Below are 26,700 nucleotides of genomic sequence, written 5' to 3'. Positions count from 1 at the left end.
AGAGGCGGGCGCCGTGTACGTGCGGCGAGCGGCGGGCGGCATGAAGGGCGCGAGCGGCGGCCCCAGGCCCGCTCCCGGCTTCCGCGCGGCCGGGCGGCCTCGGCCTTCCCGGGGGTCGCTGTCTGCGGTGGTGACCCCTGGCCGAGGCTGTCTGGGCGCGGAGCCAGGGGCCGGGGGCGGGGGAGCGGGGGGCGGGGCGGGAGGTGGGGACGTGGCTGCCGGTCAAGCGGGCGGAGCCCGGCGACGGCGGGAGGTGGAGCCGCCGAGGGAGGAGGGCCCGAGCGAGCTGGGTGCCGCCGCGGGAGGTTCTGGAAAAGCCGGCAGCAGCGCGTGTCCGGGTGAGCGTCCCGCGCGCCCGCCCCCCGGGTCCGCAGCGGAGCTCGGGCGCGGGCCGGGGTCGCCGGTTCGAGCCTTCTGCCCGCGCGGGGCTGGGAGCTGGGGACCGGGCGTCGCGCCGTCCGGGCCGCAGCCCCGCGACCTCCGCTCTGTTTCTACACCCGTGTGGGTTCCTGTCCCGCCGCCGCGTCGCCTCCCCGAGCTCAGGGTGGTGAGGTCAGCCGCACCCTTCCTTCCAGTCCCCTCGGGGCGGCCGGACCTGGCGGGCAGCGTGGCCGCCCCGCCTGTCAGGCTCCCGGGAAGGGGCGGCCTGGCCCGAAGGCTGCCAGAGGTTGGAGGCGGAGGCAGGGGCGCCGGGCAGGCCCTGAGGGGCCGCTTAGTATTAGGGAGGTCCACCATCCTGCCTCCAAAGGGCTGGGAGTCTGCGGCCATGGCCCCGCTTGCTGCCCATTGAGACAGGCTGTTGGATGAGACAGTTTTGTTTTTGTTTTCCTTTTCCCCCCCTCCAGACATCCTTTTCTAACCTGCATGGTTTTGCCTCAGCAGGCGCGGAGACTTGTAACTAGTTAATTAATTCAACAAACGGACCCTTCTGCGTATCAGAAACTGCGAGGAGTTGCTAGCCCAGTGGGGCAGGCAGACTGGAAGACCAGGAAAGGCCAGGCCCCGGGCAGTGTGGTGAGTGCTGTGCTGGGAAGGAGCACCGGACTGTGGGTACTTGGTAGAGGACAGGATGCTTCAAGCCAGAGGGCTTCCTGGAGGAGGTGACCCATGAGCTGGAATGGTCAGATGAAGGCAGAAGAAAGGGTAAGCCGGACAGAGGAACAGCGTGTGTGAGTGGAAGCAGACCTGGGCACTCTAGTGGAAGCAAGGTGATGGGGGAAGGGACACTTTAGGGAATAGCTGCCCATGGACCCTGTCCAAAGAGCTTCAAGTGAGAGGACAGTGCCTGGTATCGTGCCCTGTATGTGGAGGATGCTCAGTGAACCCTTGCACCATAAACATGGATCAGCATAAACCCTCCTCCCCTGGCCTCTGTTTTCTAATCTGACACCTTTAAGGTGGTGTAGAAGAACATCAGAGCCCCTCCCAAGGCTGAGACTGGTGTCTTCTGCTGTAGAGTGACACCTAAGGCTTGTGCTGCTCGATGTAAACCATCTGAAGCTTAGCAACCTCAGTGCTTTTGCAAGAGATCCTGGCCCTGAGAGCAGGAGTTGGGGAACATTGCTTTGTAGCTTAGGGCATTCTCAAATGTCCCTGATTTTGCAGAGATCCACTGTCCACCTAAGAATTTATAGAATGGTTTTGCAAGCTGCTGCCCGTATCACATCTGGGATAGCAGGTTCCATGATTTAGTTCTCCGTTAAATGAACCGTGGTTTCCTTTGGCTTGTGCTTAAACAGCCCCTGAAGCTTCCAGGGTGCAGTCTCTCATTTTATTCTGGGCCTCAAGGGCCAGCCTCTCTGTTCAGTTCTCCCTACTTATAAAACGTTTGGGCTTTGAATCCTTTTATCCTTGGGTATCATTTGTAGACGGCCAAGCCCACGCGCTGTGTGGCCCAGCCAAGGAAGCCACGTAGCAGAGTTGGAGTGTGTTGGCTGGGGGCCTCATCCCAGAGATGCTGTCATAGTGGGCCACCCTAGTGCTCTGAGAGGTCAGCAGGCAGACATGGTGGCGACTGAGTATTGTCTGTGGCTTGTGATAGGCCCTTCTACCCTGTCCAATGCTCTGAAATGGGTGTGCCCAGGAGAGTGCCTACTTTGTCACTGGTTTAGCCTGGCCACAGCCAATCTCTGTTCATTCCTGGAGTACCTCCTGTGTGCTGGGCTTCTGCTTAAAGTGTACCTGGGGCTGGAATGAGGGAGGAGGGAAAGGAAGCAGTGGCGGTGGCACTGTCCTTGCCCATGGGTGGCTCACAGTCTCTCTGAGATTGCTGTTTCACGCTGGCAGGTGGTCATGTGCCAGGGAGGAGCTCAGAGTGTGAGTGCTCGTGAGAAGGGGAGACCGCATGGGTACAGCCCTGAGGAATGAGTGGGGTGAGAGAATCGGGGGTCTGCTCATTTCCTGAGAGAACCTCCCTTTTTGACTCTGCCCTCCCACATCCTTGGGAGGGTCTGAGACTGGATGGAAGACCTTGGCCAGTGTGTGGCCACGCTGGCTGTAGTGTGCATTGGGCTGGCCGGTGTGTCCCTGGCTCCTGGGATCTCTCAAGAGTTTAATTCTATGCAGATGGAAGTTGGCAGGAGATGCTGTGATGCAGGCACGTGCAAGCCCAGACAGGGTGCTGGAGTGAGAGTTAAGCTTTGAAAACGTTGCTCAAATCTAGCAGTTTGAACTTTTGAAGGGCACCAGGATGGGACATCAGTCTGTTCTTGAGCAGAGAGGGCTGGTGGCTCCTGTGGTCTCTGGGGTTAGAGCTGGAAATGTGGAATGAGGGATATAGTTTTTATTCTCAGAAGGAGCAGAGGAGCATGAAAAGTCTGGATTAGAGACCGAGGAGACCTAGGTCTTGGAGACCTAGGAGAGAGTGTTTGTTCAAGTTGTGTCATTGCAGGGCAGAGGATTAAATGTTTGGGTAGTGAGTTCCCCAGCTCAAATAGGATGTGAGCCTGATCACAGACCAGCATCTGCTCTAGACCTTTCATGAAGTGCTTGCTAAAACATAGCCTGCTCTGTACCCGGCATTCCTGAGGGCCCAGGGTGTGGCCGCGATCCTGAGGCCTGGTACTTGTAGGAACTCGGAGTGAGCAGGTCAGAGACGTAGAAATACGTGAGATTCTAGAGTATTGGTCCAGTCACCTGTTTTTGCCAGAGAACTTTCCTTCCTTGCTGAGAGTTAGAGCCAGTGATAGACCAGTTTTCAGAGTTATTCCCTGATGGTCAATATGTTGCATTACGCCTGACTCCACCCTCTGCTGAATCTCTTAACACTCCTGGGACATGGAGTGTTAAGAGATTCAATTTCTGTCTTGTTTTCATCTTCATTGTCCCCTAGACTGGACCTCCTTTCTCTCCAGGGATCAGCTAGGAAGCTGGCTGCTTCAGGTCTATTGCCGTTCCTCTAGTACCCTTGGTGCTCTTGACTGGTATAAGTTGTGCCTGGTGCTAGGCTGCCCACTGACATCTGTCATCTTATTCAATCTTGAAAACAGCCCTATGATATGCAGATTCTATTATTTTAACTGTTAAATAGATGGGAAAACTGAGGCTCAAAGAGACCCTGTAACTTGTCTAAGTCCCCAAAGCCTGGAAGTGATTGTGGAGCTAAGCTTTAATTCTGGGGGTCTCTGACCCCAGGGTGGGTGTGCCTCCCTACTAGACTGTACTGTCTTGCCCTGATCTGGGCCATTCGGTCATTTGTGAGTGCTGTGGTGTCTGGGCAGGAGTGACTGCTCACTTGGACTTGAAGCACCATGTTTCTGTCTTCTGGGTCCATGTTGCTGTCTGCCGTCTGGTGGGATCCAGCCACGGACGTCATGAGGCTGCTTTGTGAACCACAATAAAGTCCTTGACCTGGGCAGGCCTGTTCTGCTAGGCCAAAGTGTGGCTCCTCCTTTTGGGAAGTCCTTGTGCTATAAGACAACAGATGTTACTGAGTAGGATTGAAGGCAGCAATATATAGTAGAAAGTATGTTTTGGATTTGAGTCTGGGCTCTGCCATTAATTTCCTGTAGCATGTGAGGTGTGCAGGAAACTCTCAGTCTCAGTTATGTATCTTATATATCTATATCTGAAATGGAGATGATTATCTAGTTTACAAGGTGTTGGTGAGGATTAGATGGTAGAAATGAAAGATTTTTGGAAACATGAATAGTGGTTATCTTAGCCTAGAAAACAGAGCCCAAGGCAGAGCTTAAGTACTTAACGCTTTGTTAGAAGGTACGGTTGTGCAGTAGCAAGGGTAAGGGAAAATAAAAGTGAGGTCGAGAAGGAGGCGAAGCATATACAAGGTGGTGCATTAGCAAGCTGGCCAGTCTGCACAGAGATACACTAGTTGCTCAGCCATGAAGGACATCTCTGGGTGAACTCTTCAGAAGCCCCGTGCTGCAGAACAGTTTCTCAGTGAAGGCCTGGAGAGGGAATTTATCTGCTGACGTCCTCTTGTTTCTGTCCTTCAGTAGTCACAGTTGCCCCAGGAGGAGTTAATTCCCCCATGCTCACTCCTCAGTTGCACTCCCAGGGCCCCTGGGGAGGTCAGCGTGGTGCTTCGCTGGAGTCTGGAAGTAGCAGGGAGAGTCAGAGATTTGGGGACTGCACAGTCTCCTTCACTGGGTCTGAGGCAGAGCAAGTGGCCCAGGGCCCAGAAGGCAGGTGAGGCCAGGAGAGTACAAGGTGGTATATCAGATGCATCCAGTATAGTGGTGTGTGGATTTTATTCTTTCCTGTAGTTCCTTATAAGGTAGTCTTACCTGGACTGCCAAGTCTTTGCCAAGACTGATTGAAAACCCAACTGGCTTTTGCATGTTGGTTTATACAGCCTTTTCTGCTATTTAATTGTCTAGTTACTGAAGCAGGAGACTTTGGAGTTTTGATGGTACCCACGTGGGAAGTACAAGTCAACATGTCCAGGTACTGGATAGAGAAATTACGGTCAGCCCTCCATATCCGCAGATGCAAAACCTGTGGATACGGAAGGCTAGCTGTACTACACCTATTATATAAGGGCATCTTATATAATGAGCATCTGTGGATGTTGGTATCTGCGGGGCCTCCTGGAACCAATCCCTTGTGGATACTGAGGGACAACTGCATAAGGATAGGTATGCATGCACATCTAGGCTTTGTTAGGTTCTCAGTGAAGGAGAATGTTTTTCATGTGATGTGGTAGTTGAAGGTATGAAACCTGGAGTCATGAGATGGGGCTGGAGAGGGCAGTAGGGCCAGGTCACACAGAGTCAAAAAGTCCCTTAGGGCTAAGTAATTTGGACTTTGTCCTGAGAGTAGTGGAGAGCCTTTGGAGGGTTCTTAGGGAGAAAGAGACCAAATGAGGAGCTGTAGTAACCTGTGATGGCTATTTTGTAGAGCAGAGGTGGGAGGGAGGCCACGTAAGATGAGAGACCAGTGCAGGTAGGGGCCAGTGTAGCTGCAAGAGGGACGTAGGGGTGGCTCAAATCAGGGTGATGATTGAGGCATGACATCAGGTAGGGAGAGTAGGGTGCCGCCCATGCTTCCCTGAGGTGCCAGTGAGAGCAGCTTATGGGCCCAAATGGACAGCCATGTGCATAGGTAGGTAGGGCCTCCTGGAGCCTCTCTTGAACTCTTCCTAGGTTGAGCACGCAGGTCCTCTTGGCTCTGCCATTCAGAGTTGGCCACACTACTGGGAGGTAAGACCGCTGCGGGGAGCCCTGTTCAGGCTCATTTTGCCCCTTCACAGAAGGCAGGCAGCCTCTTGTTCAGAGCTAAGCCAGACAAATACATTGTTAAAACTCAAGCTGTTGCATTTGGGTTGCAGCTGGGAGCTTGGCAGAAGTTCCTGCCTGATGAGGTAAGGGGAGAAGCTAAGGACACTGCTGGTTTGCAGCTGGAAACATCTTTTCATGGTTATTTGGCCAGGTTGTAAACGTCCTTTCCAAAGAGCGGGCGTGCTAAGGCCTGTGATTGTATGTCTTGGAATTGTCCTGTGCTTAGAAATAGTGTCGGTCGCCTGGTGGGTGATTTATTGTCACTGGGGTGTTGGCAGGCTTTGGAGGACCTCCCTGTGGGGGTCCAAACTCAGGCTGCTGGGCCGCTTTGGAGTCCGTTTGAGAGGGCCTGCTTTGTTTTCTTTTCATTTTAAATATGAAATATATTTTAAATTTCCCATAGAACTCCTTGTGGAAAGATTAGGAAATAAAGTAAACATAAAGAGAAAAATAAAATGATTTCACCAATATACAACTAGATTTCTGACTCTCCGCTTGCATATATATGCAGGTATGTAAATTTCCATATATAAACATTTTTCCTTATAAAAATGAAATCACAGAGTATATCTTGTTTGGGAGCCTGCTTTTCTCACTTAACGGGATGCTTTGATCTTCTCTCAATGTTAATGTGCCCACAGTGTCCATTTTTACACAATCCATAACAATCCACTGTTTGGAAGAAATGTAACATCTTCTGTTGTTACAGTTTCCTGGAATGAACAAGTCTGTGGTGAGGGTTTTTTTTTTTTTGCTGTTGTTGTTGGGCCAGACTTTGTTCTGAACTTGGGATGCAGCTCAGAAAAAACTCAGTATTGGTTTTCTGTTCAGACTTGGTGATACTTTATTTTCATAAAAGGGGCCTCAATGTTGTCCATTTCTAGGCCTATTCAGCATGGATTTCTGAGGATTCCTGGAGGGCTTTTGACAGCACTGGACACTGGTGGGGGCACTGGGCAGGCATACGTGCTCCCACTTATTCTGTCATAAGCAAGCTCTGGGTATAGGTATGAGATGGGATGGGGGGCATGTAGGTGGTTGGCTTTTCCCATTCTGTGGCACACAGTCTTTCTTGGAGACTGCCTCCTCCCAGCCTGACCCTGATTAGATGGCCTTTTGTACACCTAATACAAATTAGTCTTCGGGGGCTCAGGATCAGGAGAAATAGGCTGGGACTCTAGTGTACCTTTGCCTGGGGTGGCAGTGTTGATTGTGGTGGTCTGGGGGCTGCGTGGGAGTGCCTAGCTCTCTGGACCAGCAGGGTTGTTATCCCCCTCCTCCATCAGAGCAGGACTTCGTAGGCTCTTGGTCAGCCCAGAATCCCATCTGTGATTCTTTGGGCTCTGCCTCCAGGCTGGGATTCGTCGATAGGCTCAGTCTAAGCCAGATAGCACATTCCAGAGAAATGACAGCTGGTATTCATGTAATGAAGGAACTTGGCTGCTATTTCCTGAGTGCTGTAAGGCATGAACCATGGGCAGTATCACCAGGGTGACTTGAAAGGAACAGAGAGTCTTCTCCCTCCCTTAAATTTGTTACCTGATCTCTGAATGGGCATGCCGCTGCAACTGGTGACGGAACAGGGGACAAACGCTGGTGCCCCCCAACTTCCAACCGTGTTTGGTCTGGTCTCCTACCTGGGCACTGCTCTCCCATCACCCCAGCCTGATGGGTAGTTGGCTGATGCCTCATTGTCCACAGATACAGCCTCCTGGCTCTGGGTTTTTACTGTTCCCTCCCTACACACATACAGAAGGTGTTCTTTCTGAGCTGATGAAGCCTCTTGAAGGACAAGGAGCAGACCCTAACCCTGTGAATGGGTCTTATGTAAGCAAGAAGAGAGGCCTTCTGGAATCCCAGGGTGGAGATGTGGTATGCTGAGACCTGGGAGCAGATCTGTGGCTGGCAAAAGGGGGATCTGGGCTTTACCTTGGGGCTAGGCTGGGCCGTCTCACCTCTTCTCGGTGACTTGCTTTCATCTGCTGCCCTAACTTTATAATGGATCCCTTAGCCCATACTCCCTACCCTGCAGTAGGTTGTGGGCTGAAGGATCTTGTTCTGTGTATCTCTGGGCCCCTGACACCTAGGGTATTGATGGGCATGATGTCAGCTCTGCAGACATTTGGCAAGGGATGAACAAATGGGGACACTCACTTATTCTCTCCTCCTCCTCATATAGGAACCCGTTTGAGGGTGGGGGTCGTGGTTGGGCTTCTCTGAGCCTAATCTGGAACCACAGTGGATTGGAATTTCTTCTGAAAGGGTGAGGTGAGGAATGGTGGGCGTGACTGTGCATCTAATCATCGCAGGCAAAAAACTGCTGAGCTGGCGTTAGCTCAGACTTAGAATTCTGTGAGATAAGGCTTACATTTTGGAGAGAAAGCATTTGTATTTCCTTTATAGTCCTTGTTTTCTCTCAGTAAATTTCCAGTGGGGCTTGGCTGAAGTAGAGCAGGAAGAGGAGGGACTGACAGAACTGGGGCTTACGTGGGTGCTGTTCCTTCAGCGTGCTCCAGGCTGCATGGCTGAGCTTGGAGATGATGTCCAAAGTCTCCATTGTGTACTTGGGTCCACGGCCAGTGGGGCTTGCGCCATGGTGTGCCTGCTGCCTTCAGAGCTGGGTCTCGCTATTTCTAGGCTGATGAGAAGACAGCAGCTGGCCTCTTACTCATGTCAGCAACCCAGCCTGGCCTAAGGTTTTGGCCCTGTGTGGCCGATTCATTTTTGTATCCCGAGTGCGTAGCTCAGTGCCTGGCATATGTGGGTCTTTAGTAAATATTTGCGAATGGTGATTCTCCATGAGGACAGTGTCTTCCAAGGAGCTCACTACAGGAAGAGCAGTGTCTGCTCTAACTGTGGCCAGGTGCAGACCAGCAGGGAGCAGTCTGATTTCTCTTCGGGCTCACCATCTGCTGTGCACCTTATTTTGGGTGTGGGTCCCCTGGGGCATATTGTGTCAAGTTCTCTTTCTGTCATTGTCTCTCCTGTACTTTGTCTTCTTGTGGGCAGGGACTGTGTGTTACATCTGGGTCCTCAGCACCTGGCACTGTCCTCACACCTGTGTTGGAAGGAAAGACAGAAACAGAGAAGAGGTCTGGGCCAGAATCTTGAACTGACAGACTATTAGACCCAGAGGTGACTGTCGTCCATGGCCTCCACCTCCATTCAGCCTTCCCGTGTTGTCAGTGGTTACCAGAAGTCGAAAGGCAGAGTCTCTCCCAAGGGCACTTGGCCTCCCAGAGCAGGGGACAGAATTAAGCATACATCTCTGGTTCTATACCCTGGCATCTTTCCACTGGTGGTCCTGAATATTTTCCCTGGCTTCTGTGTGTTAGGTCAGGATTTTGGCATGTTTGAATGTGTGTATATATGTGCACATGTGTATGTGTATCCTTACTTAAGTTGCTTTTTACCATTGTTGATCTAATGACTACTATCACTGAATGCCTTGCAGACACTGCCCTCTGTGACCATGAAACTCTGGGTATCCATGTTGCTGGTGGCCTGGTTTGGTGTCCTGGGCTGTGTGCAGGCTGAATTCTTTACTTCTATTGGTATGTGCCAACAGGACTGTTGTCTACCTGAGCAATCCTTGGCTCATGTGCCAGGGGATGTCACTGCTTGAGGCCTGTTCTCATTCAGGGTGGGATGGCCTCATCCACTGGTTTTGACCAGATCTGGGGAGAGCTGCTGTTTCCCCCTCTGAGCCCTGATGACCTGGATGTCCTTCCTGGGAGCCAGCTGTCTCAGCTGAGCCTCCACCCTGGGTAGTGCAGGCTGCTCCTGGGCTGCCTGGCATTTCTGACCAACTTTCTCCTGGACTAGAGAGTAGTTCTGAGCAGAGAAGCCCCCAGGATGTCTGTGTCCCATAACATGACCCAACTGGGTGGCAGTGGGAGAATGAGATTTGGGGTTTCTTCCTTAAGGTGTCCTCAGTGCACTTAACATTCCCTTGGAGCCTCTGCCTCTCTCTTCCTGAAGTGGGGGTCCAGGACCATACGAATGTCTAGGCCTCCTTTAACTCTAGGTCCCCATGATCCCAAGAGAGTTGATATGCCCTTGGCCCAGGGGGCTGGCCTCTGTGCTGACGTTTTGTGCCTCAAGTTTGGGAGCTGGATGTCCCTCATCCATTTCTTACTGGCCCTTTTTTCTCTCCCTTGCAGGGCACATGACAGACCTGATTTATGCAGAGAAGGACCTGGTGCTGTCCCTGAAGGAGTACATCTTGGTGGAGGAAGCCAAGCTCTCTAAGATTAAGAGGTGTCTAATGTCCTAAATCCCCACACCCACCCTGAGCCAGCCCTCCTCCCCTGCCCCACCCCCCACCCCCAGAACCCATCCTGGGTGCCCATAAGAGGAAGCCCTTGAGGGGGCAATGTGGGGCTGGCCTGGAGGTTACTTCATGCCAGTCTCCCAGAGTAGCTAAGTATGTGGGCTAAGGACTCACTGCTTTTTCCTTTTTAAATAGAGACCCCCTGAATCTCACCAGGAAAATTACCATAGGTCAAGATCCGTGTGTTAACCTTCCCTTTTCTCTGGTTCCACAGCTGGGCCAACAAAATGGAAGCCCTGACCAGCAAGTCAGCTGCTGACCCTGAAGGCTACCTGTCCCACCCTGTGAATGCCTATAAACTGGTGAAGCGACTAAACACAGACTGGCCTGCGCTGGAGGACCTTGTCCTGCAGAACTCAGCTGCAGGTGAGGGACAGTGAGCAGGTGGTTGGGTGAGCCAGTATGTCTGTGTGCTGACACCTGGGGGGTGTGGGTCTGAAACTGTCCTGGGTCGGGGTGTGCACGTGCAGTGTGTGAACATGCAGCCTGCCAGTCCAGTGGCTGTCATCTCTGTGGGGACCTGGCAGTTGTCTGTCCTTGCTTTTAATATGTTATAATAATCAGTTCTTCGGGATTCCCTAGTGGTCCAGTGGTTAGGACTCCGAGCTTCCACTGCAGGGGGCACGGGTTTGATCCCTGGTCGGGAGCTAAGATCTTTCATGCTGTGCTACGTGGTCAAAAAAAAAAAAAAAAAAAAATCAGTTCTTGCCTTTTCCTAGTGTTTTTGGGTCCCTTTTTTTTTGGTAGTGACTTTTTTCTAATTACACTTTAGTAATACATATTTATAGAAACGTTGGAAAACAAAAACAATCATATAAGAAAATTACAGTTCTTAATCCAATTGCCTAGTGATAATCACTGTTAAAATTCTAGTCTTTTTACACATGTATATACATTTAAAAAAATGGAATCATACGTATATATCGTGGAATGCAAACTTATTTGCTTCGAGGGACCAAATGAATTAACAAAAGTAAGATAAGTGGGCTAAGTGGTGGGACCAGTGCAAGCTGGGGAGCACGGGCCTCACCTAAATTCATTCCCATTCATATCTTTTATTTCTTTTCTTTTTTTTTTTTTTTTTTTTTTTGCGGTACACGAGCCTCTCACTGTTGTGGCCTCTCCCACTGTGGAGCACAGGCTCTGGACGCGCAGGCTCAGTGGCCATGGCTCACGGGCCCAGCCGCTCCGCAGCATGTGGGATCTTCCCGGACCAGGGCACGAACCCGTGTCCCCTGCATCGACAGGCAGACTCTCAACCACTGCGCCACCAGGGAAGCCCACCATTCATATCTTTTAGAAAGAAAACATTATCTGTTGGCAGATTTGTGACATAAGCATATACTGTTTTCCTGAATTTTTCAGCTTCTCTATATGTCCTTTAAATGTCCTTCTGCAACATGGTTTTAATGGCTGGACAGTAATATGTCATACTGGTGTAGTGTAAAACTGGTCAAGTCAGTGGATGTGGAATTGTTTCCAGATTATCAGCAATCTTACACATATCTTTATGCCCATCTCTGATTATTTTCTCATGATAAATTCCTATAAGTGGGATTTGCAGGTTAGAGTATGAACTTATTTAAAGCTTTAACTGTGCTTAGTCTTTTACTATGGTAGTACTTTCTATGCTCTGATATTTTCCTCTTAGCAGGAGATGGTGGGGCAGGCCTGGAGGTGGGCCCTTCTAATTCCAGCCTTGAGCCCAGCCCCCCTGGACTCACTGTCTCTTCTCCCTGAGTTGGAAGTGCTGATTAACTTCAGACTCATCGTTGTCTCTCGGGGGCTGAGGCGTTTTAGCCCTTATGGCCAGACTGGGCTGGGCTTGGCTGGGAGCAGGGTGGCCTCCGGGCAGGGATTGGTGAGCTTAGCCGGGCGGAGCTGTGCCCAGTGAGCTCACTGCCTCCAGAAGCCACGGCTGCCTTTCCCAGACCCTGCCTCCCAGCCTGAGCCTGTAGCTCAGAACTGGCTGTCCTGCCTGCCCATATCATCTTCTGTTCTCAAGTCTTGTTCTTCATACCCATCCCCCACCGTCAACATCTGGTTCCTCTGGAAAACCTTATAATTACCCAGAGGGAGACAGGACAGCCCCAGACAGCAATACGTTGTTTTCACCTCTTTCTTTCAGAGTTCTTTCCCCTGAAATGGGGAGAGGGGGAGGCAGGGAGACATGCTAACAATGTGGCTTTTTCTGGAAGCATTTTTTTCCCCTGGATTGTAAACTCATAGAGTCCCTGACCATGCAGCCGTGAGGAAGACAGGGTTGCAGCATCTTGGTCCCTGGGTCCCCAGGCAGGGCTAGAAGTGGGTGTTTGAGCCTGAGGTCGTGAGAGTAGGTGGCTATGGGTCCTGCTGCTCTGGGGAAGAGGCCAGAGAAGAAATGGCCTTGGACTTCCCCTACTAATTCTCAGCTTATGAGCACAACTGAAGCCTCTGAATCAGCATGGGAGGGCCTGGCCTCCACCGGGAGTCCTGAGATTGCAGGAGGTGTATATCTTGCTTTACAACTAGGGCTTGGAGTCCCCAAACAGCTTCCTTGGGTGCTTCTGTGCTCAGGGGCTCTCCCAGGCTCCAGGCTGTGGTCTTGAGCACCACAGTTGGGGAACTCATGCCCTGAGCTCATTGTGGGTCTGAGTGGTAGGAGTGCCCTAGTAAGCAGAGCAAGGCCCAGTGTGGTCTCTCAGGGGAACCACGCCGGGCTTATGCAGCCCCACCTAATACTGACCTTGGTCAGATGATTCTCCAGTCCCTAATCTTGGCGTGGGGACAGCACCAAACACCTCCAGGACTGTCATCATCACCCTTCTGGATGATAAGGGCCAGTGGTCAGTAATGAGTGGCCAGCTGGGCTCTCTGAATTGACCACTTCTGTCCCTTGGGCTGTTCAACCTGAGATGTAGGCTAGGAATCTGTGATTACCTGGCCAGGCTAATAATCCTGGATCAAGGTTTTCTATGTGATTTGTTTTCCACTGAGTGGTCAGCAAGTCCTCCCTGAGTCCTTTCCTGTGTCCCTGTCAGTTACCCTCACTGTCCTCTTTTCCTTCTATCTCCACGCCAAGACTCTCAGATTCCCATGTGTTAATTAGTGTTAGGGGGCCTTTCTCTTCAGTTCCAAATGAGCAGCACAGGCAGTTGGTACAGTGAGGAGTGAGAAAGGGGAGGTCTCCCTGGACTGGAGCCATCAAGGAGGACTTCCTGGAGGAAGGGGAAACAGCCTTTGAGGGAAGGGGCAGGGAGATTGCACTAGCCAGAGACCCTCCGGTGGGTGCCTGTCTGGTTCCAGGTGGAATTCTATCCCTGGATCAGGGTAACCTTTTGTTCTCACTCTCTCCTTTGGAAGGCTTTATTGCCAACCTGTCAGTGCAGCGACAGTTCTTTCCCACTGATGAAGATGAAACAGGAGCCGCCAAGGCCTTGATGAGACTTCAGGACACATACAAACTGGACCCAGACACAATTTCCAAAGGCGAGCTTCCAGGTAACTCACCACTCCATGCAAAGCCTGTCCAGCCTGTGTGTCTGCTATGGTGTATGGACAAGGATGGAGCCACTGCTGACTCATGGTCTCTACGCTCAGGCTCACCACGACCTCTGGCTGTAGTTCTTTCTTGGGTTTCCAGTTGGTGTCAGTCCTCTATTCCCATGACAACTGTCTCCCCTCAGCCCCTGCCCCACCACCTCCCTCCAGTATTAGCCCAGGCCTGTCCTCTCTCAGCTCAGAGAATGCCGAGGTTGCTGCTCAGGACCTCCTTGGTCTCTGTGCCCAGGGCACCACTCAGGTCTGCATCCACACCCACTTCTATTCCCCACCCTCCGATTTCATCTTGCCTAAGACTGATCTCTGGATTCATTGCCCCATGTCCTGTGTGCCCTCAGTTACAGTCTCTGCCCCTGTTCATTCTGTGTCCACCTCTCTGGACTCTTCTCCACATGCTCTGTTCTTGCTTATCTAACAAACCACTCCCTCAGGATCCAAGGCCCTTTTGAGTCTCTGCTGCTGACTGATTTCTTCTCCCTCCTGGCTAGGCAGCTGGAGAGTCATCCACACTCTTTCTCTACTTCCTTGGTTCCTATGTCCTCTTGAACACGCAAAGTCTGGCATCTTTCCCCCCCATTGGCCAATCCTGCCCCTGCAAGGTCACCAGTGGCCACTTGGCTGGTAAAGCCAGTAGACAGGTTTCAGGCAGAATGTTCTTTAGCTCTTCAGCAGCATTTGGCACACTGATTGCCCCATTCTTCCTGATAGTCTCCCCTCCTTTGAATGCTGGGGCACTGATCTTGGCTGTTTCTCTTTTGGCTCCTCTCTCTCTCATTTTTTTATAGGCCCCTTTTCAATTCGGTTGTCTGCCTCAGTATGTTTATAAGAAGACGTGTTGGGGTTTGGGGGCTATTAAAGGCCAATAAACCCAGGGATTCAGTTAGACTCCATTAGACCTTGGATGCCACCTCACCCGTGGGGACCCTGTAGGAGGCACAGCGGATGGAATCACGGTGAGGGGGAGGGATGCACTGTGTTGCCGGCTGGTCAGGGCCTGGAGTCTTGGTACTGAGGAGTCCAGTGAGCCAACAGGAAGGAGTGTAGACTTCTCCTTAATCCTCACTCAGTCAGGTTTTGGACCAAGCCAGGCCATGAGGCCAGAGAGAGAAGGTGGCTTGGGGCACCTGCAGGATATTTTCACCCTGTAGCTGTGAGAATGGTTGGTGGGAAGAGAGAGCCAGGCATTGACCTTTTACATTCAGTTAACAGACCCGTGCATATCCTGGAGGGGAAATGAGGGGTGGATGGGAGTTGTTCCCCAGGATGCCACCCCTACCTGGTGTCTCCCTAAGCACCTTCTCCAAGTGAGCCCAGCCATTTCCATCACTTGAGGTATCACCTGTACATGGATGACATCCAGATCTGTGTTCCCTGTCAGGGCTTGTCTTCTGAGCTTTCAACCAGTGCAGGCAAATGGCTGTGGGACATCTCTACTTGGATGTTCCTTGGGCTCCTTAAAATTCACGTGTCCCAAACTGAAATCCTCATCCCTTTTTGAACTGTCTACTGTCTTTCCTCCTTACATCAGCAAAAAGCACTCCATCCACTGGCTGCTCTGGATTCTACCTCCCTACAATGTCTTTTGTACTTGGAGGCCCTGACTCCAGCCTCATGGTCACTTCTTTCTCAACTGGATTATTGAAATATTATTCTAATTTATTGTATACCTCCAGCTCACGCCTTAAAATCATCCTCTGTGTGGTCTTAAGCACATATCTTTTTACATGAGTTCCTGATCACAATGCTTAACTTTCAGGGCTAAACCAAATTCCTCTTAATGTGTGGTTTTTGTGGTCCTGTGTGGCACCATCTCCCTGGCTTCCTTGTCTGTTGTACTAAAGCTTTGCCACTGCTCAGCTTCTTTGTTCATCCCACAACCTCTGCAGGGATACCTTTACCCGCTTCAGCTGGGTTTCATCACGTGTGATTGCCCTTCAGCCCTCAGCTCTGCTGGCATTCTCCAGGGAACACTCTCTAGGGAGCAGACTTTCAAGTTGGCTTCTGGGAAGGATGCTGAGTGTCTGGGAGCCATTCTTGACATTCTTGGTATCTGTGAGACATGTTGATAATAGCTACTGATTATTACCACTCTGGGGAATCATAGGAGACACTTTCATATGTCGTCTTGTTGAATTCTTGGCGCAAGTCCTCTAAAACTGATGGTATTATCTCTATTTAGAGATAAGGGACTAAGAATCAGAGGGGCTACGTAACTTGTCCATAGTCACACAGTTGTGGGGTGCCATAGTTAGGACCACACAGATCCTGTGTTGTCCAGCTCACTCAGCTGTGTTATACTGCCTCCATCAGTGTTCAGTCCCTCGGCCTACAGAGCCAGAGATCTGTGGAGGTACGTGGAGAGTGAACAGGGACTCAAGGACCTCCCCACCCCAATCTGTGGTCTGCCTACTAGCTCTGTCTTGTGTTTACTCTCCCCATTTTCCTGTCCCACATTGTCTGTTCTGAGCCATCATGGCGAGCAACCCTTGGTCTCTGAAGCAGCCAACACGTTGCATCAGGGGTTTCATCCTGGACATCTTGGACATCAGGCAGCAAGAGCCTGCTTTGAGGCAACTCTTCCATGTCAGCCATGCCTAGGCTGCTCTTGATGGGGTTGTAGGGAAACTCCCTTGCTTTCCAGGGAGGGTCACAGCCTAAACCCTGCATCTCCCCATAGCTTACACACCACATCTCCTTTTTGACTTGAAACTCTCTTCATGGTCACTTTCCAGCGCTGAGCCAACAGCAGATGACCTGTAGTCACAGGACCTGCTGAATTGATCTTCACCAAGGGCCCCACCACCTAGTGGTCAAAGCTGGCACTGCAGTCTTATCTCTTGCTCTCCCTTGGCATCTGTCACATCACTCCTGCTCCTTCTGTTTCTTTCTCAGTGTTATTCACTCTGTCCTTTCTGTATAGATGGTCTCTGGGGCCCTGGCCTCAGCCACCTTCTCTACTCTTTCCTGACACTATTTCTGGAAGAGATTATCTTCATCCATGGCTTTACCTGCCACCTAAGTTCTGTTTTTTTATATTTAACTTATTTTTCTGACTTCCAGTCTCAAATGGCCAGCTGCCTCATAGACATCTGCCATGTGGCTCACAGGACCTTTATACTTTCCTGAACACTGTTCCTTGGGCTTCCTTGGCTCTTCCGTAACAAAGGACCCTTCCCACTTGGGGAGTCTGAAGTTAGGAGGTAGGCTGTGCACCCCAGCCCGAGGCAGGGCCAGCCTGGCTGTGCTTTCCGTACTAATGGCCCTTGGAGGTGTGTGGTCTGAAATTCTGGTGGGGCTCTGCTGGGCTGATGCCCCCCACCCAGGGACCCGGGCTCCCTCAATGGGGGAATCTTTCTCCCTAACCCAGAGGCTCTTTGAGCCTGACTATTTGCCTCTCCTGCTGCAGGAACCAAGTACCAGGCAGTGCTGAGTGTGGACGACTGCTTTGGGATGGGCCGCTCGGCCTACAATGAAGGAGACTATTACCACACAGTGCTGTGGATGGAACAGGTGCTGAAGCAGCTCGATGCAGGGGAGGAGGCCACCACATCCAAGGCCCAGGTGCTGGACTATCTGAGCTATGCCGTCTTCCAGTTGGGTGACCTGCACCGTGCCCTGGTGCTCACCCGCCGACTGCTCTCCCTTGGTAAGGAGGTTCTAGGGGAAGGTCAGATGCAGAGGGGGAGGTAGCAGGGGAACTGGTCACCCTGCTGACCACTACCTGACTGCTCTCCAGGAACTGAGCCAGTCTGACCTGCCGCCTAGCCACTGACTAATGCTTTGCTGCTTTCAGGCGCAGTCCAGCTGCCAGCTAGCTCTTTACCAACTGTAGTTCTGGCTTAGCCCTTGCCCAATCACTGATGGATACACTCAGGCCTATGGCACCCGTGGCCCTACACATGGATTCCTAGTCCATTTCTAAATACGAATCCAGTGCTTCAGTGCATCTGCTGCTATGTAGGGTGGAGCCTATACTGCGTCAGGAATAGCTTGAGAGGCAAGCAGTATTTCAGGGTTGCTGCAGTGACAGTGACCTGACCTGTTAGAGCCCTGAGGTCTAACTGGTGGACTTGCCATGGCTTTGGTGATTTCAGTTGTCCTGTGGGGTTAGACTGAAGGGGATCAAAAGCACTGTGTCTTAAGAACCCATTTGTTCCACCTCTTACTCATATATGGGATATCATAGTCTGAGATTTCACAGACCAGCAAAGACTTCCTTTCACTGCTCCTTTTCATGGGCTTTGGGTCTGAGACCAGCTAGTGTAAATGTCTGTAAGATGGATGTAGGAAGAGAGCTTTTTTGGACTCTGTCGTGTTAGTAAGAGCCTTGTACAGGGAGTCAGGACACCTGGATTCCTCTTCTGAATAACCTAACCTTAATCTGTAACATCTTTGGGCCGCAGTTTCCTCATCTGAGGGGTAGCATAGTAATCCTGCCAAGCTTGCTCCTTCTTGTTGTGAGGCCCACAGGACAAAGCTGTGGGAGTGTCATGTGGCCCTTCTTGCCGCCGGTGTTTCAGCCTGCCTTCTAGCTGTGGCCAGCATGTGATGTCACCAGTAGTGGATGTACTCTAGGGGACGGCTGTAACTAGCACACAGCCAAGTGGGGAGGAGGAGGCTGAACTCTGGCCTGCTTCTCTGGACCTGTGTCCTTGGGACTTCCAGGGAATTCCGGAGGAGAGCCGCATTGGTGGCTAAGCATCCCCTGCGCCCCGCTCTTGTTGCTCATTTCTCATCTCTGACCAGAGTAGGGAGAACCTCTGTTGGCCTTTCCTCTACGACCAGCAAACTGTGCTTAGGTGCTGTAGAAAGCAGAATGCTGCGTGCGAGTGAGCTGCTGGGAGAGAAAACCACTTACAGAATAATTTCTCTAAATGATCTAACAGATGTTTGTGGTTTCCTTTTGCTTCTTCTTCTTTGCTTTTTCTAGACCCAAGCCATGAACGAGCTGGAGGGAATCTGCGCTACTTTGAACGGTTGTTGGAGGAAGAAAGAGAAAAAATGTTACTGAATCACACAGAAGCTGAGCTAGCACCCCAGGAAGGCATATATGAGAGGCCTGTGGACTACCTGCCCGAGAGGGATATCTACGAGAGCCTCTGTCGTGGGGAGGGTGTCAAACTGGTGAGACACGTGGATGGGTCAGGGCCCAGGCTGTGGACCTAGACTTTGGCTCTGGACAGGCAGATCTGAGGAAGATGTTCCTCTGTCTGTAGGTAGTTTTCTCAATTCTTGGTAGCATCTGCTGAGGCTGACACGTGGGTGTGCTCTGAGGTATAGGACAGGAGACTTGTCTTCCCTGATGTGCTAGGCAGAGTTTCAATCCTCTAAGTTATTACTGAGCTCCCCTCCCCACCCCAACAGGGCAGCTTCTACTTGACTCACTATTCTGAAGAAAGCCATGAGTGTGGATGTGCCTTGGGCCTCCACTGAAGTCATGATCTCTAGCAAAGACCAGGCAGTTGCTAGAATTTGGTGTGGGGTATCACTGGCCTTTGAGAGCCCTTGGACCCCAGTGCTTCCTCAAGGAGGCTCAGGTGTGAGACAATCTCTCGGTCTTCTCTATGCCCATGTCTGCTTGGCTCCCACTGGCTCCTCTGTCTAGAAAGACTTCTCCCTGGCCCTAGCCCTCCTGACCTACTCACATCTCTGTGAGAGGGGCCAGGGATTGCACCCTGCTACAGGACTTGTCAACATGAGGTATTCTTGGGAGGGAAGAAACATTGCATGATTTGTGGGGTATCATTTCATGCCAGTCAAACTGAGGGGCTTTTGTTTTCTTCTCTGGTGAGGTGGGAGGGAGCGGCTGCTGGACATGGGGTGTGAGGCCAGTGTCTGCAGCCAGCTAGCCTGGGACTGAGGGTTAGGACTCACTCAGTTCAGGGCTTGTTGCTCTGTGCTCCCCAGACACCCCGAAGGCAGAAGAGGCTTTTCTGTAGGTACCACCATGGCAACGGGACGCCACAGCTGCTCATCGCCCCTTTCAAAGAGGAGGATGAGTGGGACAGTCCACACATCGTCAGGTACTACGATGTCATGTCTGACGAGGAAATCGAGAGGATCAAGGAAGTTGCAAAACCCAAAGTAGGTGTCTCTGCAGTTCCTTCTTGGGCCACTCACTCCTGGTACCATGGGGCAGTTTAGTTGCTTACCCGGCTGGCCTTTGCTTACGTCTTGCATGAGTCCACTGTCGGGTACTAAGGTACTACAGACTCAATTTGACCTTGAGGGTTCATAGTCCAGTGGGGGAAGAAAATTGAGGGAACCAGTATGGACAGACAAGGGCTGTGATAGAAGGGCACACTGGAAGCAGGGCAAGCCCACAGTGAGAAGTGTCACCTCACCGTGTTGGGGGCTGGTGTGTGGGCTAGTTTTTAGGAAGTTATGCCTTGGGGCACTGCCAAGCTGGGTCCTGTGGGTCTCCTGATTAGGATTGCAAAGAAGTGATTGACTTGGAGGAGCACGAACATCTCTACAGTATTGAGTCTTCTCATCCAAGAGCACTCTGGGTCTCTCTATTTATTCATATCTTTAAAATTGTTCTTCACCTAAGCCCTGCACTTTTCTTGTTAAATTTATTCCTAGGCAGTGTTTTTTTTGTTGTTATTGTAACTTCACAAAAAACTGTTTCTTTCGTCATTATGTTTTTACTGGTTACATTATTAAATTAGTTTACTATTATATACTAAACTATTGATTGTAAAAATATATTTCATAGTAATAGCTGATGTTTACTGAGTTGAGAAGTGTGGCAGGCCCTGGTTTTTTTTGTTTTTGGTAAATTTATTTATTTTATTTTATTTTTGGCTGCGTTGGGTCTTCGTTGCTGTGTGCGGGCTTTCTCTAGTTGTGGTGAGCGGGGGCTACTCTTTTGAGGTGCACGGTCTTCTCATTGCAGTGGCTTCTCTTGCTGTGGAGCACGGGCTCTAGGCACATGGGCTCAGTAGTTGTGGCACGCGGGCTCAGTAGCTGTGGCTCACGGGCTCTGGAGCACAGGCTCAGTAGTTGTGGCACACGGGCTTAGTTGCTCCGCGGCATGTGGGATCTTCCCAGACCAGGGCTCAAACCCGTGTCCCCTGCATTGGCAGGCGGATTCTTAACCACTGCACCACCAGGGAAGTCCTGGCAGGCCCTCTTCTAAGTCCTTAACATATGTTAACTGCTATGTCTATTTAGCAGGCTCTGTCATCATCTTCATTTTACCTGCAAGGAAACAGACATGGTGCAGATCACAGCTACTTGTTGAACTCACTTATTCTTCATTTGGATTTTAGCTAATCATCTTGGGTTGTCCAGATAGTATTAGCATCTGCAAATAAGAAAAATTTTGTTTTCTCCATCCTAATAGTTATAGTTCTTTTGTTTTTGTTGTCTTCTTGAACTGACCAGAGCTTCTAGAGCATTTTTACAATAGGAATCTTTGTCTTGTTCCTGAATTTCATGGAAATTCTTTTGGTATTTCATTGCTAAGTATGCAGTTGGCTGTTGGTTTTGTATATATTCATCATGTTATAAAATTATTCTTCTATTTCTAGTTCATAAAAGATTTTCTCCTTTTTGACATCTTTCAAAGAGAACTACTTTCTGCCATATCCCCATCCTTCTCCTATCACTGGTGATTAGAAGGGAGGATTTAGCTGGAGATCCTCTATTGCTCTGCTCCTAATAGAATTGTAGAGGCCAGGAGGCCCAGCACTCCTGGAGAGATCTAAAATAGGTTCCTATCCTAGGCCCTGGACTGTATCTTGGAACAGCCTTGGCTTGAGATACTAGGACATCTATGGCTCAGAGTCAGTTCTTAGTGTCATTGATGTCGCTGAGGGAGGGTCTAGCCAGTGTGTGTGGAGAATGGGGACCAGAAACACCTCGCCCCCTGCCCCCCAGCTTCCATTCCCTGGACCAGCTCCAGATTCCTCCAGGAAAGAAAACTGCTTTCTTGGCTGTCAGGTGGGAGAGGCACTGTTGTGCCATAGCCTCCTGAGAGAGTTCTCCCTTGTCTCTCCGACCAAAGCACTGAAACATCGCTGTGTGTGTGTGTGTTGATGTTGGGTGCATGTGTGCACATGGGTGTGGCTGGGCAGTGTGGGCAGGGAGGAGCGTGTTGGGAAAATTTGTCTTTGAACAGAAGCCATGTGAAGAGCCAAACACGTTGGCTATTACAAGCTGACCTCTCCTTTCCGGAGCCTGTGAGGGACAGATGCTATGCTGGCTTTGAAGTAGGGCCCATGAGCTTAACTTGTCCTGTGGGGAATGCCTGGCAGCTGCCTGTGGGTCTCTGGTCTGCTTTCAAAATAGCCCTGTCTATCCCTGGGAGCAGAGCCCCAGCTGCCCAGAGCCTCCCTGTGGGTGTCAGGCCAGTGCTGCAGCTCACATGTTTGGATGGGGTCTAGCTGCAGCTGCAGTTGTCATCAGGAAAGAACCGTAGATACGATCTCAGGGAAGCTCTCTGCTCTGGGTGCAGTGCCATCCTACCAGAATGTGCTGTAGCAGCTCGTGTCCAGGTTGGTTGATCTCACCTCCTGGCCAGTCTTCTAGTCCATCCACCCCCTCCATCCCTTCTGCCACCTCTTGCCCTGACCTCTCCCTTACATCCTCACTGGCCTCCTCCTTCCTGCTTTGACGCCTCCTTAACCAGCCCTCCATGATGTCTCCACAGTGATCCTTCTTACATTCAGATTGTGGTGTCCCTCCCCTGCATAAAGCCTTCCCTGCTTCTCATTGGTCATAGGTTGCATCCAGCCCAACCCCCACTTGCCTCCTCAGCCTATTCTCATCTCTTTGCTCTGAGTTCTAACCCACAGTCATAGTGCCACATCCATTTTCACCTCTGGGCGTCTGCATCACTGTTCTTTCCCTGTTCCTGTAATGTTCTCCCACCTGGCTAACTCCTACTTATCCTTCAGATCTCAGCTAGGTGGTCCCCCCTGTAGGAAACCATTCTTGACCCTGTAGACTGAGCTCCCACAGACATTGAGCTTCCCCTCTCCCAGCACCTGCCATGCTGTGCTGTGATTACCCAGCTAGTTTTCTGCCTTCCCCACTTGACTGAGTTGTATGAGGGCAGGGGCCATGTCTTAGTCACCCAGCAGTGCCAGGCACATAGTAAGCACTCATTAGGACAGTCCACAGCCGAAGCACTGGGGGCTGGCTCCAGGCAGCAGGTCCTTCCTGGGAGTATCACTGCACCAGTCTGTGGAGACTGGGGGGATATGAGGTAGGTGAGGTGGGGTGTGCGTGCGTGCGTGTGTGTGTGTGTGTGTGTGTGTGTGTGTGTGTGTGTATGTGTGTATGAGTGAGTATGTGGAGGTGGCTTCCAGGCAGCAGTTTACTTATTGCACCTTGTAGATTCCTTTCCTATTCTATCATCTGACGTCGCAGGCCTCCCAAGGTAGTGAAAACTGTGCCTTCTTTTTTTGTTCCTTGCAGCAGTGGGAGGCCAGCATGGGCTGGTGCAGTAGGAGAGTGTTTGGGTAGGTTTCTGGGCAGAGAAGGCCGCTGAGGTTCAGAAGGACAGTGTAGTTGACCACGTTGAGAGGAGCATGCAAGATTGAGGCTCAGGGATGGCAGCACAGTCTGAATGTGGTAGGAGCAGCCAGGTGCAGGAAGGTGTGGTGGGTGGGCCTGGTGAGAAAGGGGCTGTTCAGGCAGATGGGCAGATGGACAAAGCAGACTCCATAGGCATAATTCTGCAGACAGCATGGACCTGGGAGGGACCAGGGGCAGGCAGCAGCCAAGCAGGGTAGTGGCCAGGGTCTGATAGAGCAGGAATTTGGAGGCCCCAGACCACTGCCCTGGCCTGGCTTGCAGGATCATGGGGCCTTGGCTAGAGCCACTGACTGCAGAGCTCCTTCCCGCACTGGCCTGATTGACAGATCAGGACCCAGTCTCTCCAAGAAAAAAATACTCAAGGCAAAGAATGATACGTCTGCCCTTTCTTCCTGCCTTCCAGCTTGCACGAGCCACTGTTCGTGATCCCAAGACAGGTGTTCTCACTGTTGCCAGCTACAGAGTTTCCAAAAGGTTAGCAAAGGTGATGGTGGTGGCGGGGTGGCTGCTCAAGCCCCAACTCCTGGGCCTCCCAGTTGCTATTGAAGGGAGGGTGGCTTGGCTTGTCCTCCCTGCTGGCACCTCCCCTACATGGAGCACGCACCCTGTGCTGCCTGTTAGTGCTGGCCCTGATGCTGGGGAGAGAGTGCAGAACTGCATCGAAACCTGCCTTCCCCACCTTCCTTTCTCTCCCTCTTGTTTTGGCTTAGCTCCTGGCTGGAGGAGGATGATGACCCTGTTGTGGCTCGGGTGAACCTTCGGATGCAGCACATCACAGGCCTAACAGTAAAGACTGCAGAATTGTTGCAGGTATGGCTTGTTTCTGGGAACCCTGGAGTTGGGAAGGGAGTATTTCTAGCTAGATGTTCTTCCAGGGTGCTCAGGGCCAGACATAGGGAGGCTTGCCCAGTAAACTGTAGGACTGCAGGATGCTACGAGTGTGGAGTGGCGTCGTGTTGGGAAGCCAGAATTAAGTATGCCCACTGGCATTCAACAATTAGCATTGAACAAATGTCAACTGAATGTCTCTTGTGTGCCCAAGTATCATACTCGGAGCTAGGGATCATTGGTGGGCATGGCAGGCCCATTTATGTCTTCTTGACTACAGAAGCTGAAATCCTAAATTGTTTCAGGGACACCTCTAAGAGCTATAAATATCTTCATGGGTCATGGTTTTGAGTCATAGTCAAATGCACTTGGAGGTAAAGTGTTCTGTAATACATTGGTAGCATTGAGAGGCCTGGACTGGTTGGCTGGTGAAGGTGGAATGCTCCTTTCTAAGTACCCCCTTGGGACCCTGGCCTCCTGTTTTTCATTTCAGAGGTGATTGTGAAGAAACATGGTAGCACCATGCTGAAAATTTTGGGTAAAGCTCCTACTGATGTGTTGTCTGTTCTGTTGAGTTCAAATCAGTACTGGCCACACTCCTTTCTGAACATCCCAACTTCTGGGTTCTGTTGTAAAATGACGATCTGAGACACTGCCAGAGAAGTTTCAATGGCATTTTTCTTGAGCCCCCTGGATCTGTCTGTTTGGCCAGAGTTCCCGTGTATTTAAGAATATCACACTTTACCTGATCAACCATGGCTCTTCAGTAGAATACTGAACTGAGATCACTTGGAAAAGATTCTCTGAACTTTTGCCTGGACACATACAAGCAAATCAGCACTCATTTTCCCCCCCATAGCTGTGTCAGCAATCAAAACCAATTTTGAAGGTCATCCTTATGAATTTATGTGAAGTCCACCAGAGTTTTTAAAAACATGCTGATTATCTTACAGTCCTGTGAAATTTTAATACAATTTTTTCATTTCAACTCAACTTAGTGTTGAGTTTGTAAGCCTAATTTTTGGGTAAGTTCTGCAGACAAGCACATCAAGAGAGGACTTCTGCCACATCTCCCACTTTCCTCTTACGTGTGAGAACACCATCATTTCAAGAGCGATAGGGGCTCTCCATGCCCTGGGTGCATCCCTGTTGGCGTAGTTGTGATTCATATCTTCCTGTAGCAGCCTTGTTGTTGTTGTTAAGACATCTACCACTGCATGTCAGAGCCAGTGTTAGGACTGCTGTGGCCCTTACTGAGGATGATATTCTTCTTGGTTGCTGATTCTGTACCCTGGACCAAGAGGCTGAAAAGAGTGTACAGGACCTGTGCCCCTGTTGCTCTGCTGGCTGCACCCTCTGAACCCTATCTCACATGCAACCCCAGAAGACAGCAGCTTCGTGCTTGGACTGCCTTCTCTGCCACAACCCTGGTTTCATCTTAACTGATATCTTGTCATGTTGTAGCTCAATTGATGAATGGGATCTGAATGCCGCAACTCCAGTGGAGGGGCTTTTATGGTCAGGGCTCTTCTGGAAGAAGACCACAGCTGCCAGGAGGTTGAGACACCATTTTTGTTTGCTTTCATTCTCTAGGAACTGTCTTGGCATTTTCTTGGCCAGCCAGCATTGTTGAAACCTTTGATCCTACATGGTCTGAGGATAGGAACCTGGGTTTCAGTACCTGTCTGTGCTCATTCCACATTCCATGCAGTGTGATACATGCCTAGGCACCAGCAACAGCCTTCTCACCAGGGTCCCTACAGGCTTCTGGAAATGAACTGGTTTTTATGCTATCTATTGACACTCTTTCATCTGTAGTTGATGTGTTTGCTATAGATTATTTGGAAGAAAGGGCAAAAGAGGCTTTCTTTTGAATTGGATGAGGGCCTAAGAGTGGAAGAGATGCTACATTGCCAGAATTCTTGAAGATTGAAGACACTTCTGACTAGATGTGTCAGCCTCACCAAATAAGTGATTTCTAACCATTTTTTCCCCTTCATTCTGACCTCAGTATCATAAATACCCACATTTTTCAAAGGACTGATTCTTCTACTTTTGTAACAAATGAATACCTCCTCCCAGGAATCAGTTTTGATTGTTATTAAAGGTATGGGTCTGTGGCCCGGAGTTTTCCCAGATGGTGATTCTGATGGCTGCACATCCGGAAGTTCCCGTGACCCTTGTACTATTTGGGGACAGTATTAAAATAGTATAGGTATAATAGCTTTAGCACCATGATCAAATGTGATTCCCAAAACTGTTAAAAGATGAGCCAGCTGTTAACAATACAGCTGCTTTCATTATCCCCAGGTAGTGAAGGTTTAAGCACTCCATCCAACAAGTGGGAGTGTTGGAAAATGCAGTCATACCCTGCTGCTCCAACAACAAGCAGCAACTGAATTTTCCTGAGTGCACTGGCAAATTGATCACAGTCATGTTTAAAATTTTCTTCAAGTTCTCGACTATAGTGGATCCAAAGAAAAAGCATTTGTAATGTCACTTCATCAACTGCTCTAGAACTTCCCTGCTTAGATGAACCTCCAGGCTTAGGGTCACCTGCTGACCTCCTTGTACTAGGCCTCCTTGCACTGTTGATAGGATTTCTAGCTATTTTTGATGTGGGACTCTTTTTTTTTTTTTAATTGTTTAAAAAAAAATTTATGTATTTTTGGCCTCGTTGGGTCTTCATTGCTGGGTGCGGGCTTTTTCTCTAGT

General features: G+C 50.5%; 1 protein-coding gene across 7 annotated transcripts in view; it reads left to right on the top strand.

Annotated features, from left to right (window-relative positions):
- Window positions 1-257: 257 nt before the first annotated feature.
- The window catches only part of P4HA2 (prolyl 4-hydroxylase subunit alpha 2), a 41,565-nt gene continuing 15,122 nt past the window's right edge, over window positions 258-26,700 (top strand). For 2 of the 7 annotated variants that reach the window (XM_060143539.1, XM_060143540.1), the window contains exons 1-10: window positions 1,012-1,143; window positions 9,193-9,292; window positions 9,902-9,998; window positions 10,286-10,437; window positions 13,414-13,551; window positions 17,018-17,257; window positions 18,542-18,735; window positions 19,519-19,695; window positions 23,561-23,631; window positions 23,868-23,967. In XM_060143539.1, coding sequence (XP_059999522.1) covers window positions 1,108-1,143; window positions 9,193-9,292; window positions 9,902-9,998; window positions 10,286-10,437; window positions 13,414-13,551; window positions 17,018-17,257; window positions 18,542-18,735; window positions 19,519-19,695; window positions 23,561-23,631; window positions 23,868-23,967 — 1,305 coding nt within the window. In that variant the 5' untranslated portion in view covers window positions 1,012-1,107. Of the gene's footprint in view, window positions 339-363; window positions 553-882; window positions 1,144-7,917; window positions 8,007-9,192; window positions 9,293-9,901; window positions 9,999-10,285; window positions 10,438-13,413; window positions 13,552-17,017; window positions 17,258-18,541; window positions 18,736-19,518; window positions 19,696-23,560; window positions 23,632-23,867; window positions 23,968-26,700 lie in introns of those variants that run through there. The other 5 variants (XM_060143546.1, XM_060143545.1, XM_060143543.1 and 2 more) reach the window with 5 other exon arrangements.

This window comes from Lagenorhynchus albirostris, chromosome 3 (genome assembly GCF_949774975.1).
Source record: "Lagenorhynchus albirostris chromosome 3, mLagAlb1.1, whole genome shotgun sequence".
Classification (NCBI taxonomy): Eukaryota; Metazoa; Chordata; class Mammalia; order Artiodactyla; family Delphinidae; genus Lagenorhynchus; species Lagenorhynchus albirostris.
This window is presented reverse-complemented; position numbering and strand designations above follow the sequence as displayed.